Genomic DNA, 26,931 nt, shown 5'->3' with positions numbered 1-26,931 from the left:
TCTGGCTGCTGTGGTCCAGGAGCTGCGCCCTCTGGCGCCTCCGGAGGCCCAGCCGAGAGGTGCTCTCTGCAGGGGGCTGAGCACACCCACCTGCCGACACAGGGCAGATGCCCTCCTACAGCCCAGGGCCACACACGACTGTGACAGTGTCACCTGTATGCCAGATGCTGCCACACCTCAGGTCGCAGCACATTTGCCCCAGGACACCACACCGCGTGCAGGCGTCCCTGTAAGAAGACGCCGCCCAGGAAGGGCCCCCCAGTTCTACGGGAAGCCTATGTTGCCACTAGACAGCAGGTCTCCTTGTGTCGTGGGACAAGGAGTCACGACCGACCGTAACAGGAACTGGAGCTGTTTCCCTTTGCCGGCCGGGAACCTCGTGTGGGCACGTGTGTGGAGTGTTTCGTGCACTGACCGCATGTGGGTTCCGGGTCACGCCCAGCGTCTCTTCTCCTTCTCCTCCCTTATTTGCTGAGCTTATGTGACATTATGTCACCTGGCCATATTTTATAGAACTTCTAAAGCCAATATTAATCCTTCTAAAGAATTAACAAGGAAGAGTACAAGTGAATCCACAATTCTATTGGTAATACTTCCCAGGAACATGTATTTCCTGGGCGGGGGAGGAGGTATGTGGGAGGCTCAAGTAAGTCACAACACGTATGGTTTATGTTCCAAACCGTTATGGACTCAGAGACCAGACTTCGCAGGTTTGTGACAACTGAACCACTAATCTGTGTGGTTTTCTAGCCCTAGTCTCCATGCTGTTGTTTTCCTTGGGCGCATATCCTGCTTTGTCTTTCTGTCCGTAACACCTTCATATCACGTTTCCCTGTGACTACACTCCTTGGACTTTAACGTTGAGATAAAATTTAAGAAGCAAAAATGAAACGTTTTAATGTCCTAATTACTTAAAAACTACCTTTTGGGAGCCATGTGTTTTGGAATCGTATGCCTGCGTTAGACTTACTAATCCTTAGCGAGGCTTGTCGTGGTCCTGTGTTACTGAGCACGTTCTGTGCAAGAAGCGTGTGAGAGAAACTTCACAAATGCCATCCCTGAACCCTCACTCGTCACCGGTGCGTTTCAGGCAGAGCGGCTGAGGCCCCATCCTGGGGGAGGCGCGTCTGGTGCTGCAGCCTGAGCTCTGCTGCATCTCCCAACACCGGGCCCTTTGGGGACCTCGTGTCTTTGAACAAATACTCCTCGGTTAAACAGCACCGGCTCAGACAGCTGTTACCCCTCAAACAAACGAACAAACCAACCACCCCTCTGACAGCCATCAGACCGTCTCAGCTGGGACAGACCACCCTTCGGGTCACGTCGTGTTGGAAATCACTCTGTGTCAACGCCATAAAAATCTGCTGTTGCTTTTCTTTTCGAAGGTCGGTTTTGCAATCACAGCAACTTGCCAAGTGAAAACAGGTGTGTGTAGGTTCAAATTTTTTTGCAGGGACCCGGTATCAGCTCATGCTAATGAAATCCAGTGTAATGACTAAACAAGCTTGGAGGGAGACCCGTGGAGGGCCTGCCACGCGACAGGACGTTAAGTGACCAGAGCTGAGTGACGGCACTGATCCAGAATCCAGCAGCCCTGGGATCAGGCGACTCTGCTTCTTGTAGCCTGGACCTGGCAGCTCCAAGTGTTCTCATCTTTATTTCTAGTCCAGGCTGATTAGTATGAAGCAACTGGCACCATCTAGAAGTTCAGAAGCTTCTGTTTTCATATTTACAGCTCGGCAGGCCTGTTTCACGTAACACTCCAAATACAGGAACAGGGTTCTAGTTTACTGAGCACACTTGTGGGAGGTAAGGTGCCTGGGCAGTACGAGTTAGACAATAAAAGTATCTGAGAAGTAGCCTGAAATCTTGGTGGTAGATATCTGTCCCACGAAAACCATCGCATTCAATAATTTAGGTTTGCTTTTGTTTGCCATTTATGAAATGTCAGTTGGTTGAGAAAATATTTCTGTACTCATATTTCTTTCCCTTTTAAGAGGTTACCATCTTGTAGATATGCTTATGAAGAGTAGCTACTTCAGATGAATGCTTTCCTAAATGATCATTTTTGAGAAATTCTGAGAAGGAATCAGAGGCTGTGCTGTATCATTTGGTGACTTTTTCCCTCTTGTATTTGAGCCTTATTGGTGAGTTTCCTAAAACGCAGTGAGGTTCTTTCCCCTACAGCTCTCGTTACGACTTAGGAGACAGTCAGTCCCAGATGGCAGCGCCTGCGTGTTTTCTCTGTTTTCCATTCTTGTGTGTGTTGGTAAGAATTTAATTAGGGTTTAATAAGTGTGAATGAATAAACTAAATCTTTTGGAAATATCTGTTTGAATCACACTTGTAGATTTTAACAGAGTGAGCATGGGGGTGGAGAATTAATACAAAACTATTGTGGCAGGCTACAAGGGGCTGTAACGGAAAGATAAAATGCAACGGTGTTAAAAGCTGCATGTAAAATTGCATTTTCTAAGGAGAGAATATAGACTGCCTAGCAGGTGGGGCTTGGTAGCAGCTAAGGGCGAGACGATTTGAAGGCAGCTGATGCAGATTCATTACCACAATTTTAGTGTAAGTGCAAAGCTCGTGCCTTTGCCTAACACACTGTCGAACAAGGGAGTGCCAAGAACAAGTCCCTCCCCTCTGTTCTACCTGAGTCAGATATCATGCTGCTCTAGCTATTTTGGGGGCTAAGAGGAAAAAGGAAAATGAGAAAAATGTTAAATTATGGCGGTTACAGGTGAAAACCAGGAGGCTGACAGCTCAGGAAGCTCCTTTCCTAGAAGGCCCGGCTTGTCTAGTGTGGCAGAATGAAACACGGAGCCTGACGGGGCAGCCGGGCAGTGAGTTTAGTGATAACGAAGTACAGAAAGACGTATCCACTTTCCCCTGGGATACAGCGTATTAGATACACGTTCAGGCAGGCTGCAGCGTCCCGCCCGCAGATACAGTCCTCTTCCATTATCAGGAGAAGTTTCTTAAACCTAGCTGATACTGGTTTCCTCGTTTATAAATAACAATGAGGTAAAGAGGTACTTGTGCTGGGCATTGAATGAGACAGTGAATTTATGTACAGACTGGTATGTGTAGGCACTCGGTAACTGGCACCGAGTACTCCTGGCCCACGGCACGGAGGCACAATTAGTACCAGGAGGTGACACCGGAAGGCCCCTTCCTGTTTACTTGAAACACATCCTCAGAAACCTTCAGCTGGATTTTAAGCCTGTGGACTTTTTAAAAAATATATTATTATTATCACCAGGGGAGGAGTCCAAGGAAGAAAGTCCTATGTCGGTGGAAGGGTGGCAGAGGGGGCATTTCAGGGCTCCGTGGTCGCCGATTGCATGATGGCCAACTACAGGGAATGACTTTGAATCTAAATGTAACTATTACTATAAATGTGTTCACTTAATAACGGGGACGAAACTGTAAAATCGGAGTGTAAGGCAAGAAGCCACAGGCACGAGCTCTGAGCAGGGTTTCAGACAAATAGGAGACCTCGACCTCAGGGAGGGACATTGAGCGATGGCCAGGGCAAAATGCATTTCAACCACTGACGTGTATTGGTGGTGACTCCGGGGCTGCGTGGGGAGGGTCTGCAGAACGGGGGCTGATGGAGCCGCCGGAGGAGACGCACGGCGCAGTTCCTGACCGACGGAAGGTGAGCTCAGACTGACGGACCAGGCGAGGTCCGAAGGCTCAGGCGTGCGGACGCTCCATCTGCACTTCTGCTGTCATTCGTGAGCACTCATTTTCTCAACATGCTTCCTCTCGGTGTCAGTATTTTTACAAACTTATTTTCTGCTGTGTGAAAACACTGAATTCTGAATATAAGGAACCCGCTTCTCTCCTCACAAAATGTACCTTGACGTGGGCGACACTGTGGTTCCTATAAGTGATGTTGACTCTGCTGTTGTCGACGTACGTGAGAGATTTTTCACGCTAGCAGGACCACGGGGGCAACTATTTTCTTCTGGTTCCTATTACTAACCATGTGCTGGGCTGTGTTTTCTCCGTGTTTCAGAATGACGCCTCTCTCCCTTCCTCTGCCCTGGGACACTGTGCTTAGGTTTCACTTTGGATTATTGTTATTATGGCGGAGTCCTATTCACTAACCCGAACAAGGAGAAAGAAGGGGGTTCAGACGGGGGTGTGCAGCCACCTGACACTCCCTGCGCGCTGACACTGAGCCACGTGGGCGGTGACACCGTCACCACCTGTCTGGGCCCAGCGACACCTGGCTCTTCTCCGTGACCAGCTCCTGTCCAGTGTGCGCCATTAGTGTCTCTACATGAATTTCAATAAACAATTAGGTGAGGCTACTCCAGTGGCATCCACACCCTCCCTTTAAAAAAATAACCGTGTTTTTCCTTATGAACTTAACTGAGCTTAGAAACCCCCGGGAGCGCAGGCTGAGCCTCAGGCGAGGGGGGCTCGCGCAGCCGCACGCAGCACCTACCGTTCTCCTTGTGCACGAACGCCCCCTGCGGCGCGGCGGGGACGCCCTTCCACACGGTGATGGGCTTGGGGTACCCGGGGTCCATGGTTTTCATCTCCTCGCTGTATCTCCAATACCTACAAGGGACAAAGACAACGCCAACAACACACACGCACGCAGGCGGAGGAAGAGACGCCCCACGCGGCAGCTGCCACCTGCCACCGTGGGGAAGTCCCCACCCTGCGCGACCTGTCACCGCGAGGATGGCGGACGCGGGGCACGTACTGTGTCCTTTCTTGCGCGTGGTAAAAACGGGTATGTTTCTGTATATTTACTCAGGCTGCCAAGATTAATAAAAATGCTCCCTGAGCGTATTATACAAGCGAAGCACATTTGTAGTCCAGAAGGGTAGCACCGACCTGTGTAAATCAGAGGTTTTCAGTTTTCAAAAATCTTACTTAGGCAGCAGAACATTTTTTTGAAACGCTCCTGGGCGGCACATCTTCATTCATTCATTCATTCATTCATTCATTCATCCCACAGTACTGAGTGCCTGCTACGCTCCTGGCGTTACTGGACGTGCTACACATACCACCTCGAACAGACCAGACGCGCCCTGGCTCCCGTCAGTCTTACATTCGAGGCTGCGTAGGGGTCAGAGGCAGAAGAACCACCTCATCAGTAGTCGGTCAGAGCCATTCAGGTAACAAAGCAAACTGATCTGGCACGTGGGTCGCCCACTGCAAACCAGTGCACGGAGGGCGTCTGGGCAGGAGCAGACAGGAGTGGGGAGCAGCCCGTCATGTGGGGAGAGAATACTCCAGGCAGCCTAACGACACTGGGAAAGGTCCTACGGGGCACCCGGGACAGAGTCCTCGCTGTGGCGGGTGTGAGCAGAGCCGAGGGAGCCACGGGGGCCGAGGTCAGACGGGTACCCGCCCCGGGGGCCAGGCCTTCGGGCTGCCGCAGAGCCCGGGGCTTCCCCTCAGAGAGATGGCGGGCTCGCGTGGACGGGGGCCCAGGGGCCCCGGGACGTGCCTTCGCTTTGCAAGGAACAAGGTCCTGCCGCGAGTTCAACAGATCGAAGGAGGTCCAGTCAGCACGTCACTGAGAACCCGTGGGCCAGAGTGTGGGCGGTGGGTCCCCGGTAACGCCGGGACTGGCACACTACTTAGAAGGGAGAACCCACAGGGCTTCCCAGTGGATGGACGCAGCGTGCGAGAGAACGAAGGGGTTTAACGCCAGCATGTCGGGGCCGGGACCGCCGCAAGAACAACGCTGGGCAGGGCAGGCCGCGGGGGCAGCCTGGGGGGCCTGCGCAGTGGGAGGGTGTGTCAGGAACGTGAGCAGCAGACGCTCTGAGATGCAGGGTGGAGCTACTGGGGAGGCGACACTGGGCCTGGGGACGGTAGGGAACGTCCTGGCTGGTCCTCGGGGACAGACAGACACGCTGGCAGAGCCTGCGGGAGGCAGGCCCGGGACTCCGACCCTCTGCGGGGCCCCTGCGCCACCTGCACAGAACCGCTCGAGGTCCAGGAGCAAACTGAGCATCTCCACTTTGGGTCACTCACGGCCGTTCACGTGTTCCAAGAGCCAAGCATTTTCTCACGTTTTTTGTCTGAAAATTGGCATGTCCTTCACCATCCCCACTGTGTCACGGTTACTGAGCGGGGTGGCGCCCTCAGTGGCAGATTAAATAGTGACAGATCTTACAATACAGGGCATTTTTAGGTGCCGTGAACTGCAACTTAGAGAGTTTTTAAGTTCTGCTGACCTAGAAGTTTGGAATAATTTAGAATCCCAGGGACAATGGGCTCACAGCCCACATGTGATATAAGAAACCAGGTGTGCCCTCCAAGAAGTGGTGACGATGTCCACGTAGTACCTACGGGCTGCGTAGCGCTCTAGCTGTGAGGTCGTTGTGTGCATACGTCATTTTACCTACGTCACTACCAGCCCTCAGCGGTCTTTCTACTGCGTCTGATGTCAGGGTCACTCCTTCATTCACCACAGCATTGGGCACCTTATTATTCAGAGCCCGTGACAGTTCCCTCCCTTGGATGCTGCAGAGGTGACACCAACTAGCGCTCTAGGACTCGGAGCGGCCCATGTCTTCCACCAGGTCATGGCCAACGTTTCCCTGAGGAGGCTGTCCTGCGTGGGTCCACCTGCATCTCTCTCGGTCCCCACACTCGATCCCCGATGTCTGCGTGTGAGTGTGACCCTCCTCCCTCCCTCGTTCTGACACGTCGACCCATCAAACACTTGTCTGAGCACCTGTGTCACATGCCAGGCACTAAGATTCATGGCGTCACGTCTCAGGAGTAAATCACTGCGATGTGACATGTCCTGTACTCTCTTAGGAACATAATTCTGGGGTGAATTTGTCGGAATGAAAGCACGTCTGCTAGCAGATAACGCAACGCTACACTATGGGATCACGGCACAGTCTGAAAACCTGACCGCACGCCTGGGCAGTCCGGTTATCCGCCGTGTGTCGGCTCTGCTATGTATCCAGTCAGCCCAGAGGGGACTCGTGTCCTCTGCACGCAGAGCTGCCTGATGAAGGGTGCTGGGCTCTTTCAGAAATACAGGTTTGCATTTTCATTTCCAACCTATGTGACCATATTTCAAGCTGGAAACAAGAAAGCTCATTCCACTGATTTTTTTTTCCTCCCTGATAAATAAGCTCATGGATTCATTGAGAAGTATATTACAATAACATATTCAGATGGAATACTGTATAAATAAACCATCTGGGGGTTGAAAGTGTAGCTTATTACAATGGAAAAAATTGGGGGATTTGGTTCAGGAGTGTCAGCAAACGATCGAGGCTATTACGATGGACCCCAGAGTTTTTCTTCTGACACAACAGTGATCTCTGCTGTCCAATGCTGACGTTAAATCGCTGACTCTGAGAGAAGCATCGTGAATCAATGCTTCAAAATAATGATTAGAAATGAGATTTAATCATTTTTTAGACTGGCTCATGAGTCACATCCCTAAGAAACAAAAATTGTCCATGTGATACTATACGTTTTCTTAAATTCTTTCAGTGAGAAGGAAGAAATGGCATAGAAAATGCTGGAACGGCATGTGTTAGCGGGATGTGGCTGGATACTGAACTCCGGCTGAACAAGCACTCCCAGGGTTACTGATGTGACCAGTATTTCCTCATCCTGCTCCGTCTCATTTTTCACTCAGAGTCAAGCCTACCTGCCTCGGTTAAGCTACCACAAAAACACTGGTCTGCTCCTTTTCTTCATACCCAGATAATCATGCAAGATTTCACTCTTCAGAAACAGTCTTAAAAATGCAACACAAATGAAAACATCAACTTATACTGTTAAATAGTTAAAAAAAAAAACACACACATACATTAACTAATTACTCCGTAAACATGCAACTTAATGTGGAAGAATAAATGTATTTTCCTGTTTGACTACTAGCGGTAATAATAGTAATAAAACCAAACTGGATCTATGTGTTGTCTTCTTTCTTTGAAAACATCTTAACTTTCTCAAAGGTTAGCTTAGAATGAAGTATATTTGTGAGAACATGCGAGAGATGATTCAGAAATATAGCCTTTCAGAGCTAAATGCTATGAGGATCAGAGAATAGCCAAGTTTGAAATGACAGCCCATGAAGAAAAGGGTGAGTGGGAATCTGAGGGACCGAGTGACACCGAGGCTGGAAGTTTCCTGTGTGTTTGCACGTCTGCGTTACACTCGGGAGGTTTCAGGAGGGCCTGTGCCTACAGCGTCTGTCAGGTATGCTCACCTGTGCCTCTCACCCACCTCCCACTACTTTTTTAAACAGAGAGAGGGCGGTGGGAGAAATAAGTCATGGCAAATACATGTGAGTATGTTTTCTCTCAAAAATATACATGAAAAACATATAAAACTGTTAAGTATTATAAATATACAATGCCTTTAAGGAAGAAAGACGCCCTGACTTCTTGTATGAAAGTGACAACCAGCTGTCAGTTCTATGTTTGAGTTAGAGCTTCTGTCTTCTCCACCTACTTTTAATCTAGAAAGAATGTACTGATAAGTGCTGTGACATCGGAATCGTGTAATTATATGAATATGAAGTAATCCGTTTATAAAACATCCATAACTCATAACATCTAAGATCACACACATGGAAATTAAATGGAAACCTGTTATAAAAGTTTTTAAAACCTATAAAGTACTTATTTAAACAGGACTTAAGATCAAGGTACTACTTCCATGCATTTTGTTGTATTTTGTACTCAGCTTCTCAAGTAGGAAATGGATGCATTAAACTTCTTCCCATTTACTAGTCTTTCTTCTATTGTAAAATTGTTACCTAATCTTCACTGATTTCCCTGATTTGAGGTAGCCCACGTTTAAGTTCTAAACATGATTTTTCAGTAAGTGCTAACATTTTACATGGAAACATTCTGAAAAGTCGTCCCTGCATGCGCGACACAAGGCTGTTTGCTAACGGAGCGGCAGTTTTATTACCGTGGAAAGCCTCATTAATAGTGCTACGGGAAAGGTAAGCAGCCGTGTCTGCGGGGGGTTAACTTCTCCAGTGCATCTTCTCAGCCTGTTTCCACCCCTTTCTGCCAAGAAAATACCCGCAAAGACCCCGCACGGCTCTGTCCGGACCCTAGTCCTGAAGGTACATCCAGGCAGTTACAGCAGCGAGCGGCTGAGCTCTCTCGGCCTGAGGGCTGCTTTTGAAAGGCTGTGTTGTTCAGTCTGCAGACTGCCCACCCTCGGGGTCTCCATGTGGCTAATGTCCACTCTCCGTCCCTCCTCGGCCACACTCACGTCCCCTGAGAGTCACACCACATACTTTTCGTGGCCATAAGTGGTATCTTCTACTTTAATAAAAGTTTCCCTTGATGGATCTTTTGTTTTGTGATTTAGTAAGAAACATTTGGCCAAATCGTAGCTTCATGACAGTGAGTTAGTCTGAACGTATTGCTATAGGCATGCATATCGATCTAATGTAAAGAAAGTAACAGAATGCATTTAAAATGTATGTTCTTATCTATGGAGGCAAATTGTAGGACCTTTTTGTTCAAAGGCAAAACTCTGTTTGAAATCATTTACAATCAGAACTGCAAATTGCAAAATAAACAAGGTTTATATCCTTCCTTACTTTTCTCCTACAGTAGGAGACATTTTACGGGTTTATGTTAGGCTAAGGTTTTAAGGGAGACTCAATACTAGCTCGTCAGACATTAAAGCTTGTTGTTCACATGCGTGTTTGTGGGTGCTGTCAATTTACTTGTAAAATGGCACATGTGAGCCCTACATGCCAATAGGGTTATTTACGAGTCACATTTTGACCCAGCTAGTAATAATGTAATTAAAATTTGACATTTCATCTTTACTACTTTTTAACCTAGTATTAAATTAATAACAGATATAGCCTTCAACTTCTGTTTTACATGTAATATATGACCAAAGTGGTCAGGCCTGGAATTGTGTGTATGTAGCAGCTCCCGTGCGTCACACGGCTAACGATTCACTGAAGTTGACCAGCCCTGTGAGTGACGTCCTGACAGGAAAGGAAAGGAGCAACGAGCACAGGAGGAACGCGGCATTTAGGCCCAAGCCCTGCGCCCACTCAGAGGCAGCTCCCAACACCTCCCGCTGCCACCTAAGTAAACAGAACTCATGACCAGACTGCAATTATTTGACAATGCTCACAATTAACTGGGTACAAAGCAAAAAACAACCAACCAACCAACCAAACAAACAAAACCAAAAAGCCTTTGCTGAAAAGTACTGGAAAAATAAAGTTAGCAAAACTACAAGAAAATGCACTGGGAGGATACAGGCACAGGCAGGGTCCACACAGCGTGAAGGCCTGTTAAGTAAGATCAGGAAGAGGAATAAGAGTGGACGCTGCACATTTACATTCGTAAGCAGGGCAGCCATTCGGGTGAATCAGAGGACGGTTCACCCGGGATGTCCTGCGCGATTCCACTAGTCCTCGTGCTGACATCCACACCATCCTGCCACCAGCAACAGGCCACGCCTGCGACAAACTAGCAACCCCGACTTGGCCAGACATCAGCCAAGAGCTTCCTCACGTGAAGGTGTACTGACCTGTCCCCCTTGAAGAAATAGGTTTTCCCCACGTCCTCCCACCAGATGGCCGAATCGATGCCGTGAGGCGGAATTCCGCTTCCCAGGGTGACCAGGTCGTGTGGGTAGCCCGGCTGGAGGGTCGTGTCCTTGAACACCCAGTACTTGTTACCTGTGTGAAGAAAGTCCAAATGCAGAACACAGCGGTGCAAGGTCAGAAAGGGCAGTAGGGCTCCTGAGGCATTGACAATGACTTTGCATGAAATGCACAGAGTAACTTAGCAGCAGTTGCCTTAGGAATACGGACGTTATTTTGGAAAAACCATGGTTATTTTCAAAAGTGGATGCAATGAATAACCACACTGCATAATGCAACCAGAACTTGTGAGTTATTTGAGAAAGGCAAACATCTACAACATGCCACAAGGAAACGGTTCTGAATCCAGGACCGAGGCTCCTTCCGCTGGGACGCTGGGCCCCGGTTCTGCACATTCCGTCCTCGGATGGCTTTGCTGGTTACAGCCCCTGCTCTGCTAAGACACTTCTGTTAAGACTGTTAAGACGCTTTCCTTTCCCTAGAAAAACCCCAGACGCCCCTGCAGTCTTACGAAGTCACCCTCCTCCGACCCGCGCCCTCTTTCAGCTGTTACGGGGTCCCGCTTTTTATGGGTGGTTACTGACGGGAGGAGAATTTTAGGTCTACCCTTGCTCAACATTGCCCGAGCATGGCCAATACTAGAAAGAAGGTCAAGTGTAGTTGGTTTGAGTGTCTTGAAATCCCCTGCAGATGGCACACTTCCTCGCTCCCCCGCCCCCAGCAGACCACGCGCCGCTCCCTGGGGACCTCCTCTCTGGCCCCTGAGCACTGATTTAATCCCTAGTGTGCTGGGACCTTCTGTCCTGGGGCCACCAGTGCCTTGCAGAGAAAATTCTCCACCCGTATCTATTTTTAAAATTGAGATGTAATTGGCATTTAACATTCTATTAGTTTCAGGCGAAAGGCATAATGGTTCAGCATTTGCATACAGTGGGAAGTGATCACCAGAATATGGCCAGTTAACATCTGTCACATTATAAAGTTACCAGTTGGTTTTCCTGTGATGAAAACTTTTCAGATTTACTCAGCAACTTTCCAACGTACAACACAGTACTAACTGTAGTCACCATGCTGTACAGCACACCCCCGGGAATTATTTGTTCTATAAGTGGGACTTGTACTCCTTGAGCCTCTTCTCCCATTGTGCCCCCATGCCCCCACCAATCTGTTCTCTGCATCTATAACTTCGGTTTGTTAGATTGCACGTGTAAGTGACATCACGTGATGTTTGCCTTTCTGTGACATTCCACTGAGCCTAATGCCCTCTAGGCCCGTCCAGGTTGCTCCAAATGGCAGGACTTCGTTCCTTTTTATGGCTGTGTAATACTCCATTGCATGTATGTACCACACCCTTGTTTTTACCCATCTATGGGTCGTGGACACCAGGTTGCTTTTGTGTCTTGGCGATTGTAAACAGTGCTGCAATGAACATGGGGGTGCACACGTCTTCTCAAAATACTGTTTTCATTTCCTTCGGACAAACACCCAGAAGTGGGCGTACTGGGTCATATGGCAGTCCCACTTTTAATGTTTTGGGAACCTCCACACTGTCTTCCCCGCTGGCTGCACCCATTTGCAATCCCCCCGCCAGTGCCTGAGGGGCCGCATGAGAAATGCTCGGGGAAGCTTAGTTTACACACACCCAGGTGTCTCAGGAGGGGATGATGTGTGAAAGAAGAAAGGTTACAGTTCTTCCAGGAAATTTTTGTTATTGTACAAAAGCTTTTTTTTCATGTGTTTTGGAAACACTTCCCTATACTGCTGATCAAATGTTTTCCGTCATGAACAGGGACAATCAGCCTTTCGTTATATAATAGAAGACCACAATTTGCGTTTTTTGTTGTTTTTTATGTGTTTTTTGTTTTTTTTTTTCTGTCAGGAGCAAACCCCAGGGGATTTTTTTAAATGCACTTATATTCCTTTCAAAAAGCAAAGCAAAACAGAAAACTCATCAGCAAACATTTGCTGAAAGATGCACGATGAGATCCCAGCAGTTAATTGTACACATTAAATTAGAAAAAACAACATCGTGCCTGCTGAGTATTTGTGGCATAGAATTCAAGAAAATAACAATGATTACGAATTATACATTTAATTCTCCAGTATTTACTCAGGAAACACAATTCCTTTTGTATCTTGATAAGGTGAGATTTTCACTTGACAAAGTTAAAGTGACTTTGTTTCTATTTTTTAGATTCTGAGTATGTAAGAGTCACATTTGCTCTTTTCTTTTTCTTTCTTTTACATAGGAGGGGTGGATTTTTAACTACCTTACCATCAGACGGTCTGGCTCTCAGGGAAATACTGCCTCTTTGGCAGAAGAAAGGCATTTACTGGATCTCATAGGAGGCTGACACATCTGGAGCAAATGGAAAAACTCGCCCTGACTGACACTGCACTTGGCAAAACGCTGAGGAAAATACCAACAGGTCTGGTTAAAGACAGAGAAGCTGTTTCAGTAAAAAGGACAAGCTGTCAGGACGCCTGGGGCCGGGGACCAGCTACCCCGATGGTGCAGTGAGAACCATCCCTCCTGCGCCCTTTCACTGTCTGTCCCCTAAGAGCCCAGGACGGCCAGTCGCGGAGCCGGGCTGTGGACACAATGACGGATGGACAGGCTCAGGGTCCAGCTCTCGTGCACCGAGGGACCAGCAGAGGGGACAGACACTAAGCCAGCCCTGCCATGAAGAACTGTGACGCTAATGCTGATCCCCACAAGGGTGTAAAGACTGCACACGGTGACAACAGGACAGCGCTCCCTGGAGGCTGAGTCACCCCGTTTTCCCAACAGCCTCGGACCGAGTCTCTCACCGCTGGAACCCCTGTGTGTCAGCTGTGCTGGGTCAGAAAGGCCGTGGAAGTGGCCTGACAGCTGTTTCACAGGTCACAGCAGCGCGTGCTGAAGAAAAGCACACGATTGCTGACACATCTGTGCCCCGGGCCAGGGCTTTTCATCCAGTGCCCGGCTTCCTTTTCCAAATGGACTCCGGACAGAACACGCCTGCACCCTGTCGGCTTCCAGAACCGCCGACGGAGGAAGTGTTCACTCATCTATCCACGGTACTCGGCTCATGCCTCGTCCACTGTATCCTCACACACCCTTTATAACTCACGGATTTAAAGACCAACATATGGCTGTTTCCTCAGACCCCACAACTGTCTGCGCACACATTTCTCTTCTGTCTGCCCCACTGCAGGGGCCAGTGCCCTGGGCTGCCAGGTGCTGTCGGTCCCCAAGAATAAAACTCCTGGGACACAGCCACACCTATCCATTTACATATCGTCACGACCACAACATCTGGAAGCCGAAGGACTCGTTGTGTGACGTGTACAGAAAGGATCAGAACGTAAGCTCCTTGAGGCCGGATGTGCTTCCTGTGAAGGAACCCAGACCTGGATCCGTCACCGGCTACTGCTCACGGGGCTTCTCAGGGGGCAAGAGCGACACGTCCCGAGTTCTTTGCGTGGTGAAAGGTGGTCAGGAAGCATGTTTTCTTTCATAGATTCTTTGAAATCAGAGAGAACTAGGGAGGCGACCGCTCTATCAGTAATTAGCTGTGAGATCTTGGGCAGGTCACTAAAGCTGGGCCTTCCTTCTCTAATGTGGACTTCCGACACTGACACCTCATTCAGAGTTCCGGAACTCTCCGAGATGAAACGGGTAACAGAGCGGCAGCACGTCCGGCTCACGGAACCCGCTAAGTGGTACCTATTCAAGAACACAGCACTTCACCAGCCCACGAGATAAATAACGTCGATGATAAGTGCGTACGCACACTGCTCTATGCCGCTATCAACTGCTTGGACTCAGGTTTCATTTCTGTGCTGCTTAGAGGTGAGTTACTCCATAAACGTCAGGAAAGATCCAGCTCTGGAAGTCACATGGCTTTTTGTTACTAGCACTTATTTTTCCAGGTTCTACAATATTAGCAAGTACGCAGAGATTTTGAATATCTATGCACATGGGGCTCCCCCGAGTGTGCGGCTTAGATCTCCCTTCCCGGAAGAGCTGGCATGTAGCTGAGTGCCCTGGACCCAGGAGCGGCTGAGCGCCTCTGGCTGGGCCAAGGCCGTGTTCCCCTCAGGCAGCCCCCAGCCCCCAGGCAGCAGGAAGGGACTAACCCCCGGCCACTTCCGCCCCACGCGACAGGCCTCCGCCGGCTCTCTGCCCCAGACGCCTCTGTGGGTTCTCCAAGCCGCTGCCCGTCTGCAGCGCAGCCCAGGGCTGTCCAGGCCGGACCTGCCTCCTCCCTCTCTATCGTTCACAGGTTTATAACTTCATCTCAGTGTCTGTTTCCTGGTGAACTCAAACTGACAGCAAAAGAAAGGATGGGATAAATGTTTGAAGATGGGGAAAACTTTTAGACACACTAGAAATACTGAAGGGAAAAGACAGTTTGAAGTATAAATGAAAACACACCATAGACTTCTCAAATTGTCGTAAATAAATAGAGGTAAATTTTCAAAGGAGACTTTAAAATACTAAATGTCTGTCCCTTGGTTTTCATGATCACTTCACGTCAATATACAACATAAACATGAATAAATTCAAGAAGATCGCACAATATACACGTGATAAATCTATCTCCATGTGTTGCAAGGCCACTGAAGATAAATTCCTTAATCGAGTGTAACTTTTTGGCCATCAATTTCCCTCATCTCCCATAAGGCAATATGCACTCACTGCATTCATCCGTTCACAGTGAACACCCCTCTGAGGTTTCCTATGGTACCGTGTGAGAGACAGTGTCATCTACCTTTCCCTCCGATGAACCTCTTAGCACTCCCTAAACTTTCCGGTGATGCTCTGTACAGAACATAAACCAATTGCTGGTTGATGAGCATTTGAAATAAAGTAATAACGTAAGTCACAAACTATTTCTTAAGCAAATAGTTGACTTCTTCGCCATCTTCCAGGGCCACTATTTTAGTAGACAGCGCTTCTTTTTTGATACACGTCTTCTGCGAGCCTTTCTTATTCCCGAACTTGATCACCCTCGTCTTTTCTGCCTCAATATTTTAGTTCCCATTCTCTAAGTGATTTTTGCCTCTTGAAACGAAACTGTCAGCTAGGGTGATAAGTCCAGCTTAAAGTTATTAAGTGATACCATCAATATGAATTTTGAGAAAGCTTTTCGACAACTTGATTTTGACTGTGACTGATTTTGACAACACTGGAAGCTTCATTTTAAAATTTATTTCCAACTCTTGAGGGAGATTATATAAGCTCCATTTTCAACGAAGTGGTCTGATATTATCGTCTCATAACGTTTCAGCCTGGACGTGGCCGTGACTGAGAATGCGAGCACCAGGCCTGACTGCTCACACATGCTCCTCCGTTGTGACAGCCGGTTTCCCGGGGGGATAGCAAGATGGCACTAAGTGTGCAGAGAGTCTGGCCGCTGGAGAAAAGCACCGTACTTCCCGGGATGTGATACAGTTTCCACTTCTGAAGCTTGCTACGGAAAGAAACCAACTTCTGGACGTAAATAAAGGAGAATGACCATGTTAGCTGCCAAATGTCACACAGAGGGATGAAGGTGTCTCTTTGGACATCACAACTCTAAACATTTTCAGGTACCAGGTGACAGTCACATTACAAAGCGGCAGGCCAGCTCGCACTGAGCACCTAGCCTGACAGTCAAACACAGCGGCACCGAGTAGCATCTAGGCCAGGGAAGGGAGGCATTACTTAAATTTTGCTTCATTACACAAAAAATTGAGGGTTCTTACAGGAAAATGTGTAATAAAATGTTAAAATATGGATAGAAAAGAAACAAAAATAAAACGAGGGGAATGAGAATAGCATGCAGAGGGTCTGCAGTCCCGCTCCTGCGAGGAGTCACTGGGCCCTTTGAGACCCGGGCTCGTGCACAGACGGAAAGGATGGTCTCCGTGGAGAGAAAGAGGAGAAAGACGAGAACCGCTGAGGACGACCACAGGGAAGCGTGACCACGGAAGAGCTTGACTCCACAGCAGTGGCGGCCAGTGTGGCCGACGGCCGGGGCAGCTCGCGTGGGCTGTGACCAGGGTCTCCAACCAGCACGTGAATTTACTCCTTGCTCATCCTGTGTCCGCTGGTTTCCGGGGTTCCGGGCATCCCTTAAAACACAGCTCAGCAAATTGGCGCCGGCCTGGTTTGGTGCGGCCCAGGATGTAAGAAGGGCTCTTACATCTTTAAAGGTTAAAATAAAACAAGCAAAGAAGAGCATGCGGTAGGGACCACACGGGCTGCCAAGGCTAAAATGCCTGCCATTTGGCCATTGCAGGAGAAGCTGGCCAAGCCCTGGTCTAAGACATGGGGATGTAACGCAGTGAGAACAGGAGAGAGGCTTTGGCCTTGGGGAACCGCGGGTAGGGGTGGGGTGGGGGGCAGACGAGCAATGCAGGGGGAATCACACAGCCGCCCGACAGCCGGCAGACACTGGAGCAGAGGAGAGCGGGCGGCTGAGGTGAGCGCGGTCGCCTCACGGTCCGGGGAGCAAAGGGCGGCGGGCGGGCGGTGTGAGGGTGAGGGACGATGGGGCCATCGGGCCTTCCAGGTGCTAGCGGCCAGAAGGGGATGGTGACAAGCTGAGAGCCATGTGACGGTGACGCGCGGCAACAGGACGGGGTGGAGTGTCACCTGACGCCCGGGTCTGGGCTCTTCCCTCTTCTGCTGGTGGGGAGGTGACAGCAGGGAAGGGGGTCTCCCTGGGCACCAGGCTCTGCGTCCCTCTGGAGAAGCCTGAGCATGGGCGCTGCGTGTCCACAGCTGGCTTGGGAGGCTTGTCTGAAGCTCGTGCGGGCAGTAAACGGAGGAAGGCACACGCGGCAGTGTCCTGAGTGACAAAGCTCTGAGAGTGGCATCTTCTGAGACTGCCATGTGTCCAAGGAGACCGCAGACAGGCACGTTGTTGGAGACGATGGAGAAACACGCACAGCAGACAAGCTGTCCTGGCCGGCATGCTGAGCCGCCCAGGCCACACTGCGCTCACTGCTCCTGCGGGTCCCAGCCTGGCAGTGGGGGGTGTGCAGCGCCTGGCCTGCCCGGCAGCGCCCCAGGGCCAGCGGTACAGGGAGCGAGGAAACGGGCTCCATCCCTCCGGGGCTTCCGGCAAAGTGCGGGGAGTCCCACACTTGCACAAGTGCCACGTGCAAGGCCAGACAGGGCGGGCGGGGGCAACGGGGCAGGGCCAGCCGGCCAGTGAGAGGCACGGGCAGAGTGGTGGCTGCGGAGGCCGCAGGGCAGTGACAGCCGCGGTGTGACCGTGTCCTCTCCTCAGGCCGTGTGGTCAGAGAGCGGTGGCTCCTGCGATGGGACAGGCCCTGGGACAGCCCTCTAGCCCAGGCCACCTCAAGTGAATAATCGTCCCTTCTCCCTGTCACTGCTGCTCATGGGACGGAGGGGAGCGGGCAGGACGGTGATTTCCCTCCACGCGCCCTGCCGCTGAGGTCCAGACCCCTCCGCTGTCCTCTTCCCATGTCCACAGAGGACACGGCCCCCAGTCCTTCTCCGTGTCATCTCCACGAGACAGCGGGGCTGGCGCTTACTGAGGGCTGACTGTGCCAGGGGCCTCCCTGCAGCAATGAGTCCTCCCGCCCATCTTGAGGGGTGAGACGGGCCCACTCTCCCCATGGAGAAACTGAGGCAAAGGGGATCGAGAGCCGCTCGGTTCACTCGGCCAGTCGGTGCTCAACACTGACAAGGAAACACGGACAGCGCGTCCCTGAACTCAGGGGCTGTGCCCCCTTTCTCCAGGAGCAAGCGGCAAGGGCAGAATTCCAAGGATACACTGTCCTTTGATGGACAGTTGGGACCTCACTTAAATATTACAAGTGTTTTCATTACTGCATCTTTACTATAAGCTCTTCTACTTCAATCCTGAGAATAAGTGCTTGTTTGTTATTCCGGTTAAGATGCCCTTTTCCTCCCCTCAGCGGGCATCTCATGGGAGCCCCTTCTCGGTCCCTTGACTCCTGGGTAACGCACTTGATCCCCTCCACTCTGCACGGAGTGCGCCTGGATCCGCTCACCGTCCCGTGTCCTTACGCCCGAGTCGCCCACAGACCTCAGGCTTGTTGTTCTGAATCTGAGCACGTCTGGAGGATGAGGTGCCACCCCCTGAGGCCACTTGCCCCAGTAGCCTCGCTTTTGCATGGCAGACAGCGAGTGTCTGTGCAATTAAGCCTTGGTGCTCAGATAAATAAGAGCAAACGTAATAGACTTCACTGGGTGAAATGACCCATGGGACTTTTTCTACCCTTAACTTCACCTGTCTTTATGAGCAATTTCCTAGTTTACTTTACTGTAAACCATTGAATGTAAACTGGGTGAAGTGAGTAAAGCGTGAGACAAACGAGCTGGATTTCAGGACATACAGCAGCAAGCAACTCCAAACACTCTTACAAAACCCCAAATCCGTTAGTTAATGGAAAAATGACTTTCAAATCATTCATTCATTCCACTTTTTTTGGGTGCTGTTAAGCAAACTCTACGAGACCACAATGCCTCCGAAATTGGATTTATACACGAGATGTCACATGAGAACACATAAATCAGAGAATTAATTTGGTTAATTAATTCTGATTTTACTTCATGTACGTTTCTGGTGCACATATGTGGATCCTTCCTTAAAATGACCTGGCCGCGTCCTCACGCCCAGGCTTTCCTGGCTGCTCTCCACGTGACGCGATGACCCAAACACAGCTCAGCGTGGGGCTGCCTTACCTTTGAAGAAGACAAAGTTCCCGTCGCTGTTCTCGTACACGGCGTCCACACTGGGCGGCAGGCCCCGCCAGAAGTACGCAATCTGCATGGGGTACCCCTCCATCACCCTGTTGTTCCTCACCCTCCAGAACCACTGGTCCTGCAAAGCAAGCAGAAAAGCCTCAGCATGGCGGCCCCCGCCTGCCCGAGGGCCCGCCTCACGCCATCCACTCACCCGGAGTCAGCAGGCAGCCGCCCCACAGCCCACAGAGACCAGAGGGCTGGCAGTGGCCCTCCCCACTGCGCCCCCGGGCGGGTCCGAGGTAACGTAGAAACGCCCAGTCCTTACACCCAGGGCTTCCGGGTGGAGAAAGGCAGGCAGCGCAGAAGCCCCTGCCAGACCCTGGGCCCGTCAGCTTTCCAACGTGAGAGCAGCCACGCGGGCACAGCTCAGCACCTGAGTGTCTGCACACACCTGCGTCTGACCCCCGCCGACAGTGTGGGTGCCGCCTGCTCTGCCCACCTGCACCCACCGGCCCCTGGGACACAAGTGGGGGGCCCCTTCACCCTCCACCGCAGGATGACACATTACATGTCCACCCCAGTGAACAAATTTATCTTCAAAAAAAAGCCATCAGAGTGGACTCCCACCGGGGTCACCTGCCTGTCCCAATGGGGTCACCTGCTTGTGCCACAATGTCCCTGCCTCACGCGGTCACCGCAAAGGACACTTTAAGTGTCCACGTCCATCTCATGAACAATCACGACTGCCCCAGAGCAGGTGTTTATAACTGTTGGTGAGTTAATAAGTGGCCCACACCAGCGTCTCACCGTAGCTTCTTACTAACGGCAAAACAACTCCAAAAAGGCTACAGCCCATGGCATTAATTTGTTTTCTAATGAAAAGTTCAGAATAATTTAGACACAATCCAAAGTGCTTTAATATTAGAAAACTACGTTTTAGAAATTAGTTTCTAATAAATTAAAATTTACTACTGCATTTTGTTTCAAATTTTAGTGCGTAGAGTTTCATTTGCAGGTTACACGTTTGTACAACTTGATACTAAGTGTGATCCCCAAAACGCTTCCGTTCCAATTCTTCGCTGCTCTCTTCCCCGCGCTGAGCTATTAATAAATGATTTATTGTGGGGCTTTCCCGAGCTAAATGTAAGAATAGGTCAGCCTGACTAGGTTTCCCAGGATGTCAGTTATTCATTCATACATACGTGCACACACACACAAAGCACACACATACACAGACACATGATGTACTGAGGATTCTTGGATTTTAGGTGACATGATAAAAATGAAACTTTTCCCATCCAGATCAATCCAACTAGTACAGTTTCTGGAGTTCAGGGCTCCGTTCCCTAAAACCATTTTTCTCGCATGGTTTGAAGCCCTCCCACATCACACTGTTAGGGAAAGAGCCTTGAACTCTGCTATGGCTGCACCAGCCGGCACTGGGGCGCTTGCTTCCTCCCGTCCTTTGGGATCAGGGTCTCCATCTCAATCCCCATCGTCACATACTTGAGTGCTAAAAACAACAGAAAAGGTTCCATCGGTCCCACTGCACTTGCAGTTCTGGACCCCGAAAAATGAACTCTGAGGGTGGTGTTCAGTCCAGCGGGAAGAGCCAGGCAGCCGAGTCGAACGCTGGGGAGGCCGTCACCGCTGCCCCAGGAACGGTTGGGCACCACTTGGGGGGGCGTAGGGGGCTGCAAACAGCTGTGTCCTCAGCACCCCTATCGGGAACGGCCATCCCTTTATTTTTGACGCGAAGAGAAAGGTGTCATTCGCACTGGAATCCAGGTTTCTGCTGACTCAGGAAAGCAGAGGGCTACCTGGCTCGGGTGCACCGCGCACTGCATCCCATTTAATTTCTGAACCACCCAATCCCGTGTTGTCTCCTCAGTCTCTTTCTATCAGCTCACGAGCTTTTATTTTCCTCACAATCGCTACTGTTCTCTGAAATGACCCCACTTCTTTAGTCACCCGCGTCTCCTGAGAGCATAGACCCGTCTGGTTCAAACGCACCCCCACCCCCTGCGTGCAGAACAAGCGTTCAGACGGACGGACAGACACACACACATGAATCTCTTCCTAGGCCCGGACACAGGGCTGGCTGGGCAGCAGCCGGGCAGTGTCCCCACTGGACGTCTCCGGCCCCTAGAGCACCCACAGCTCCCACGGCACCAGACGTGGGGGCGCAGCTCCTTCCGTGCACGTCCTCCCTTCCCAGGGCGCCGTCTCCTCCCTGCTTTCTCCTTTCCATGTTGAGTGTCCTTTAAGACGCTGCTCAGGCTCCAGCAACCCCAGGGGTATCTGTGCCCGACTCCCGGGCTCCCCCTGCCCTCTGGGTGGTCCCTGCGTGTATTCCCATGGCATCCTGTAGCAGGCACTGAAGCCCCATGACGTGACCTGGGCAGAATCCCAGAGCTCGATGGCGCTATGCAGTGTTACTTTAGATTCTTCTCCAATCAGTCATATTATTGTTCCCAGACCTGCCCCCACTATTTGGACAGAGAGTCACCGGCTAAAGGACTGCGGACAGCAGAGCGGAAAACCAGCGATAAGAACACACCGCACAGAAACAGAAACAGTCCTCAGGACGGTGCCGAAAGCTCAGAGCGAGAGGAGGCCGAGGGCCCCAGGGAATGCACCCCAGGCACACTTGTTTTCTTTCAAAGGGACACCAAGTTACTCGTCAACAAATGAGAAGTCAGAGGTCTGTGCAGAATTAGAGGTTTGCTCCTAAGAGACGAGGGCGAGGGGGCAGAGAATTCCCCAGAAATTACAAAGCAAAGGCCCTGGGAGATCCCTCAGTGACTGGTGCTCAGAGGTCAGCGGCAGGCGTTGCCACAGCAGGAGCGGCCGAGCCTCAGTACCGGGCACGAACTGCTTCATCTGACGGCTCTTGGAGGCACGCTTCACACAGGGTTTAGCCACCTGTGCAGGGAGCTCAGAGGTACTGCCTGCCCTGCCCTAAACTCTGTCCTCACAAGCCACCGGACGTGCGACCCGACAGACGGGGCTCCCCGGAGAGGGGACATCCCGCTCGCCCCGTCCTGGGCCCGGGATGGCACCCCTTCCTGGCCCGGGCCTGCCCGCTGGGAAGAGTATGAGGAAACGCTCGTCAGCAAGGGCTGTCAGCTATTTGATAACTTAAACATCATTTGTATATTAATGGTTACAACTACAACACGAGTCTACATCACGCATTTTTATAGGAATTTACAAAACAGGCATCGTTCCCTTCATCCCAAAACTAAAGCTGAACACTGAGAAGAACGAGGAAGACAGCCTTGCTGATACTGAAATGATTACTAGCTTTGGTGATTTGAATACGTCTCGTGTGACCCAGTTCATACAAAACTAACATCTACCACGTAGTGCCAGCCACGTACACTGAGCTCAAGCTGCCAACCTGAAACAGCAAAAGGGATCTGACCTGTTTCCAGAAGATCTTAGCGCTGGGAGAGTCTCATTGCCTTTTTCCTACTAACCTTCCAAAATGCACGTCTCACCTACAGGAACTCCATTCTGGGGCTCAGTGAGCATTAGTATTTCCACAGCCCATTTCTGAAGGTTTTTTTTTTTTTTTTTTTTTTTTTTTTGTTTTTTTTAAAGATTAGAAGCAATCAATCATCACAATGAAATAAAATATTAATTTGCACGATAAAAAACCAGCTATTTCCTACGGTTAATGACCAATAAACAATATAGATCACCCATTGCTTTGCAACACATTTTTGCTACCGTTCATTGTTGTTAAATACTTTGTCGCTCGCTCTCATATTATACAACATCATAAATTCCTATTTTCTCCCCAGAAGATTCTCACAGGTGTTTTTCTTCCTCAATCAGATTCTGTCACTGCTATTTCTTACTAGTTAGCAATCGTGGATATTATGAATATGAACACAAAACCCATCAGGGGAATAGAGGCTACTGCTCACCCATTGAACAGGTCAGTATATTGTTCTGGTTCAATTCGTCCTTACGGAGAGTGTCACACCGTCACCTCCACAGCCACAGAGGACAGAAGACTGTCAGCCTGTGCCACAGAAGACACAGATGTGTAGGGCGGTGGGGGAAACATTACCAATTTGTTATAAATACACTGTATCTAAGACACCCTTTCAACCAATGCATTACAACTTAAGATAGAAACATTCCGGTTTTTCCTCTTATTAATATTCTAAAGGCATGGCTTCAGAAGTTTAAAGAAGTAATCAATTTATATGGATTTAAGACACTGATAAATTATTAAAAATTAATCCTCGAGGTCTGCTCTGTCAATATGGTAAGCATTAGCCACATGTGGCTGAGACGGTGCAGAGGCGCCTGTGTTTCTGGAGCTGGGCTTTGGCAGAAACATGACAAGTATTATCAGGAACCTGGGATGTCTGCACCGCCCCGCATGACCTCCACTTTCAGGAGCAAACACTTAATGTTTTTTAGCTGCCGGGCTAACTGGAAAGTTCTTCCCTGGTATCTCTGCACTGCTGGCTCCTTTTGTGGCTTGAACCCCAGCTAGCGGGTCGCCCTGCAGGGGGCTCCTTGGAGAACAAAGCACAGCAGTCCCGCCCACCGGCCTCCGACTCCCATCCCCCTGCACTGCTTGGTGGCCTCTACACACAGGTGTATTTATTTGATTGCTGACTGTCCCCTCCTTCAGTCAAATAAAGCTCCTTACAGGACAGGATTGTGTGGTGTCTGCGGCAATATCCCAGATCCCAGAGGCTGCCAGGCAAAGGCAGACACCTTGTACATATTTATCACATCAATAAATCAATGAACGCGCTGGGCAAGAAATGGAGATTAAAGCTATCCATGGTAGAAATACACATTTGTGACACAGAAGGCGTCTTTTCAAGTGAAAAAAAATTGCTTTCCTCTCCTAACTTGATCTTTGTGCTCAACGCTCTCCAAACTTTGTATCTGGATTACAGCAGCTTTCAAGTCCCATACTGTGCACGTCAGTACCTCACGGAGGGGAACTGAGAACTGGCCTGTAACAGGGGAGACCGGCTGGCTGCAGCGTCACCCACTCCAGAAAGACTGGTGCCTCCTGGGGAGACTGGGGTGGACGCACTTCTACTGACCAAGGACACGTGCTTGGGAGTCTCAGGCCCTAAGTCTCCTAACAAAGCCCCCAGCACTGGTGGAAGCTTTGAGAATGGGTGGTTTTGACTGTATATTGTCTAGAGAAGGGGGAGAAAATAGACAGATTTCGGTCAGGGGCACTCACACGGCCCGGGAGTGCAATCCTGAAACTGAGCACAGTAACCACATCCGACTGCAACCGGTGCAGCTGTGACACCGGGAGTACAGGGCCATCAGAATCTTCTCCAGTGGCACCGATAAGGATATCCCGCCACCCCAGAAGCAGTATATGGCGTGTGCTGCACTTCTGTGGGGCACAAATAATCACGTTTTCCTCCGTGACAATGATAATTGTCACTGTAAATTGATAAGTTGTCATTTTTTTCAGCTCGAGCATTAGTCAGGCTTGTGTGGCTGTAGTTTGCTAACCGAGTCCTTTATAGCCTGACCCACTGAGCTGTGGCCCCACAAGCCCAGGGACGAGACCTCGAGACCTGGGGCTCCCCCACCTGGCCGCCTTCCTGGCCATTTTCACCATCGCCCAGCACAACACATTTCAGACGTACGCCACCTTAATTTTCTTCTGCATCCACATTTTAGCTGTTCTTTGCATATTTTTTACAAGCGGAATTTAATGCAAAAGTTAAAAAAAAGTTAAGAAAATAACACGAATGATTGGTGCTGTTTTACAAATGCCCCCAAATAGCATTTTCACAGCCGAAGGGACACCCTTTGGGTCCCTACCTGGACGGGGTCACGCCGCTTCAGAAGCATCTGGGTGACAGTGGAACACAAACACAACCTTAAACGGCGTTTCCCCTCTATTTCCAAGTATGCACTAGCAGTTTCAATGATGCCATAAATGTTTCATGTTTGAAATGCAGAATTAAAGGGCTTTAGGAAAATATCCTCTCCATGCCTGTGAGAGTCAGCCCAAAGGCACACCGGCTCTCACTTTGAAACGAAGAACCTACCGTTTATTTAGTATAAGGCAGGTCTGTCTGGGGCCCTACCGAGGTGGAGTGTGTTCCTGGAAATAACAGAAAGAACTCTTTATGTCCCGTGTAACATAAGAGCAAATTGTGGCTCTCCAGGCAGCACCAGTCTCCTTTTACTGCAGGATAATTACATTCGTTTCTTTCCCCCAAACACGCTTCAGTCTAGAACAACTATTCTGTGGTGTGTTTCTGGACACAGCCTAACAGGATCTTTGTAAATAGCAGATCCACGCAAGATAACTACAGATTCTACTGACAAACATTATTACTACCAGAATGATTTATTAAGATTATTTCTGTGCTACTTCTTAATGTGTGGACTAATTTATAACGAAATTATGATTTTCTGAAATCACTGAGAGTAAGTAGAAGAGTGAAAAACCAATATTAACTGATGATATGGTTAACTGATTTTTAAGTAACGTTACTTATAATGTCAAATAAGATAGTTTATTGTTTTATTTTCAAAATTGCTTATTGACCAAAATTATAAAACAAGAGGTAACCTAAAGAAACAGTACATTTCTCCCTCTTGCTGTGTTCTGAATGTTCTGTAGTTTATGTAGGCCAGACCCAGGGTTTAAAAAGGTCTCTTTATTTTTATAATTTATGAAAATGGGACCTTTGCAACACACAGCTCTCAAGGAAACGAGAGAGGTGGGCTGTGACCAGCAGCACATCCCAGAAGACGTCCGTCTCCGTGTCCAGCACCCAACACTTCAAAACTGTAATTTCAAGCTCAAGTGCCAGCAACAGGAGAGTGTCCATCTCCTCTCCAGGCCCCCGAAGCCCCTCGCCCCTTGTACAAGCGGCGGTTAACGGGTTTGGCTTGGCGTGTTATGCAAAGCCTGTCCACGCGCCGACGTGAAAAGGGCCTGTGAAGGCATGTCAGCCGCTTCGGAGACGGCCTGTCAAAAGGGTTTCAGTTTCCCCTGCTTGGCCTTCCTAACCACTGTCAAAGGCTTATTTCATTCCAGGTAGTTTCCATACTATTCAGTGCACAGGGCCTGCAGCTGTAATTCAGGGTGGGCCACACAGTCACACAACTATAGGCAGAGCTGAGCAGGCACCAAAGTACAGGGCAGAGCCCGCAGATTTCACGGGACACTAGGGAGGATTTGTCTACCGGTCGTCCTTGGTGCTACCGTGGGGGCAAGGCGACCGTGGCTGAGGGGCTTTAAGAAGAAAGCTCTATTCATTTTGCCTTCAAAATTGCCTTAGTTTTTTGCAAGTTTATTGTTTAAGCACTACAATCTGAGACTAAAATGTCCAAGGCATTTTTTGTGCGTGTCATTGCTTTTTGCCACTAGAGTCAAACGCCAACACCACACAGGAGGAAGGCCAGCCTGAGCTCTGGGGTCCTGGTTTTGGTCGCAGCCCCCAGCTTTGGCTTTCTGTGCCTCAGGGCAAGGCGGGCGCCTCCGTGACTTAGTTCCCACCCACGGCACAAGAAGAGGAGGATATCTGAATGCCTCTTTCAGTGTGGCATCAAGGTGGGGGGACATGAGGGGCACTGGCAACTTTCC

General features: G+C 49.8%; 1 protein-coding gene across 1 annotated transcript in view; it reads right to left on the bottom strand.

Moving 5' to 3' along the window:
• MMP16 (matrix metallopeptidase 16) overlaps window positions 1-26,931 on the bottom strand; it is a 162,402-nt gene that overhangs the window by 8,617 nt on the left and 126,854 nt on the right. Inside the window, 3 exon segments of the mRNA XM_033126614.1 lie at window positions 4,463-4,578; window positions 10,534-10,684; window positions 19,320-19,458. Coding sequence (XP_032982505.1) covers window positions 4,463-4,578; window positions 10,534-10,684; window positions 19,320-19,458 — 406 coding nt within the window.

The sequence above is a fragment of the Rhinolophus ferrumequinum genome, chromosome 14 (assembly GCF_004115265.2).
Source record: "Rhinolophus ferrumequinum isolate MPI-CBG mRhiFer1 chromosome 14, mRhiFer1_v1.p, whole genome shotgun sequence".
Lineage (NCBI taxonomy): Eukaryota > Metazoa > Chordata > Mammalia > Chiroptera > Rhinolophidae > Rhinolophus > Rhinolophus ferrumequinum.
This window is presented reverse-complemented; position numbering and strand designations above follow the sequence as displayed.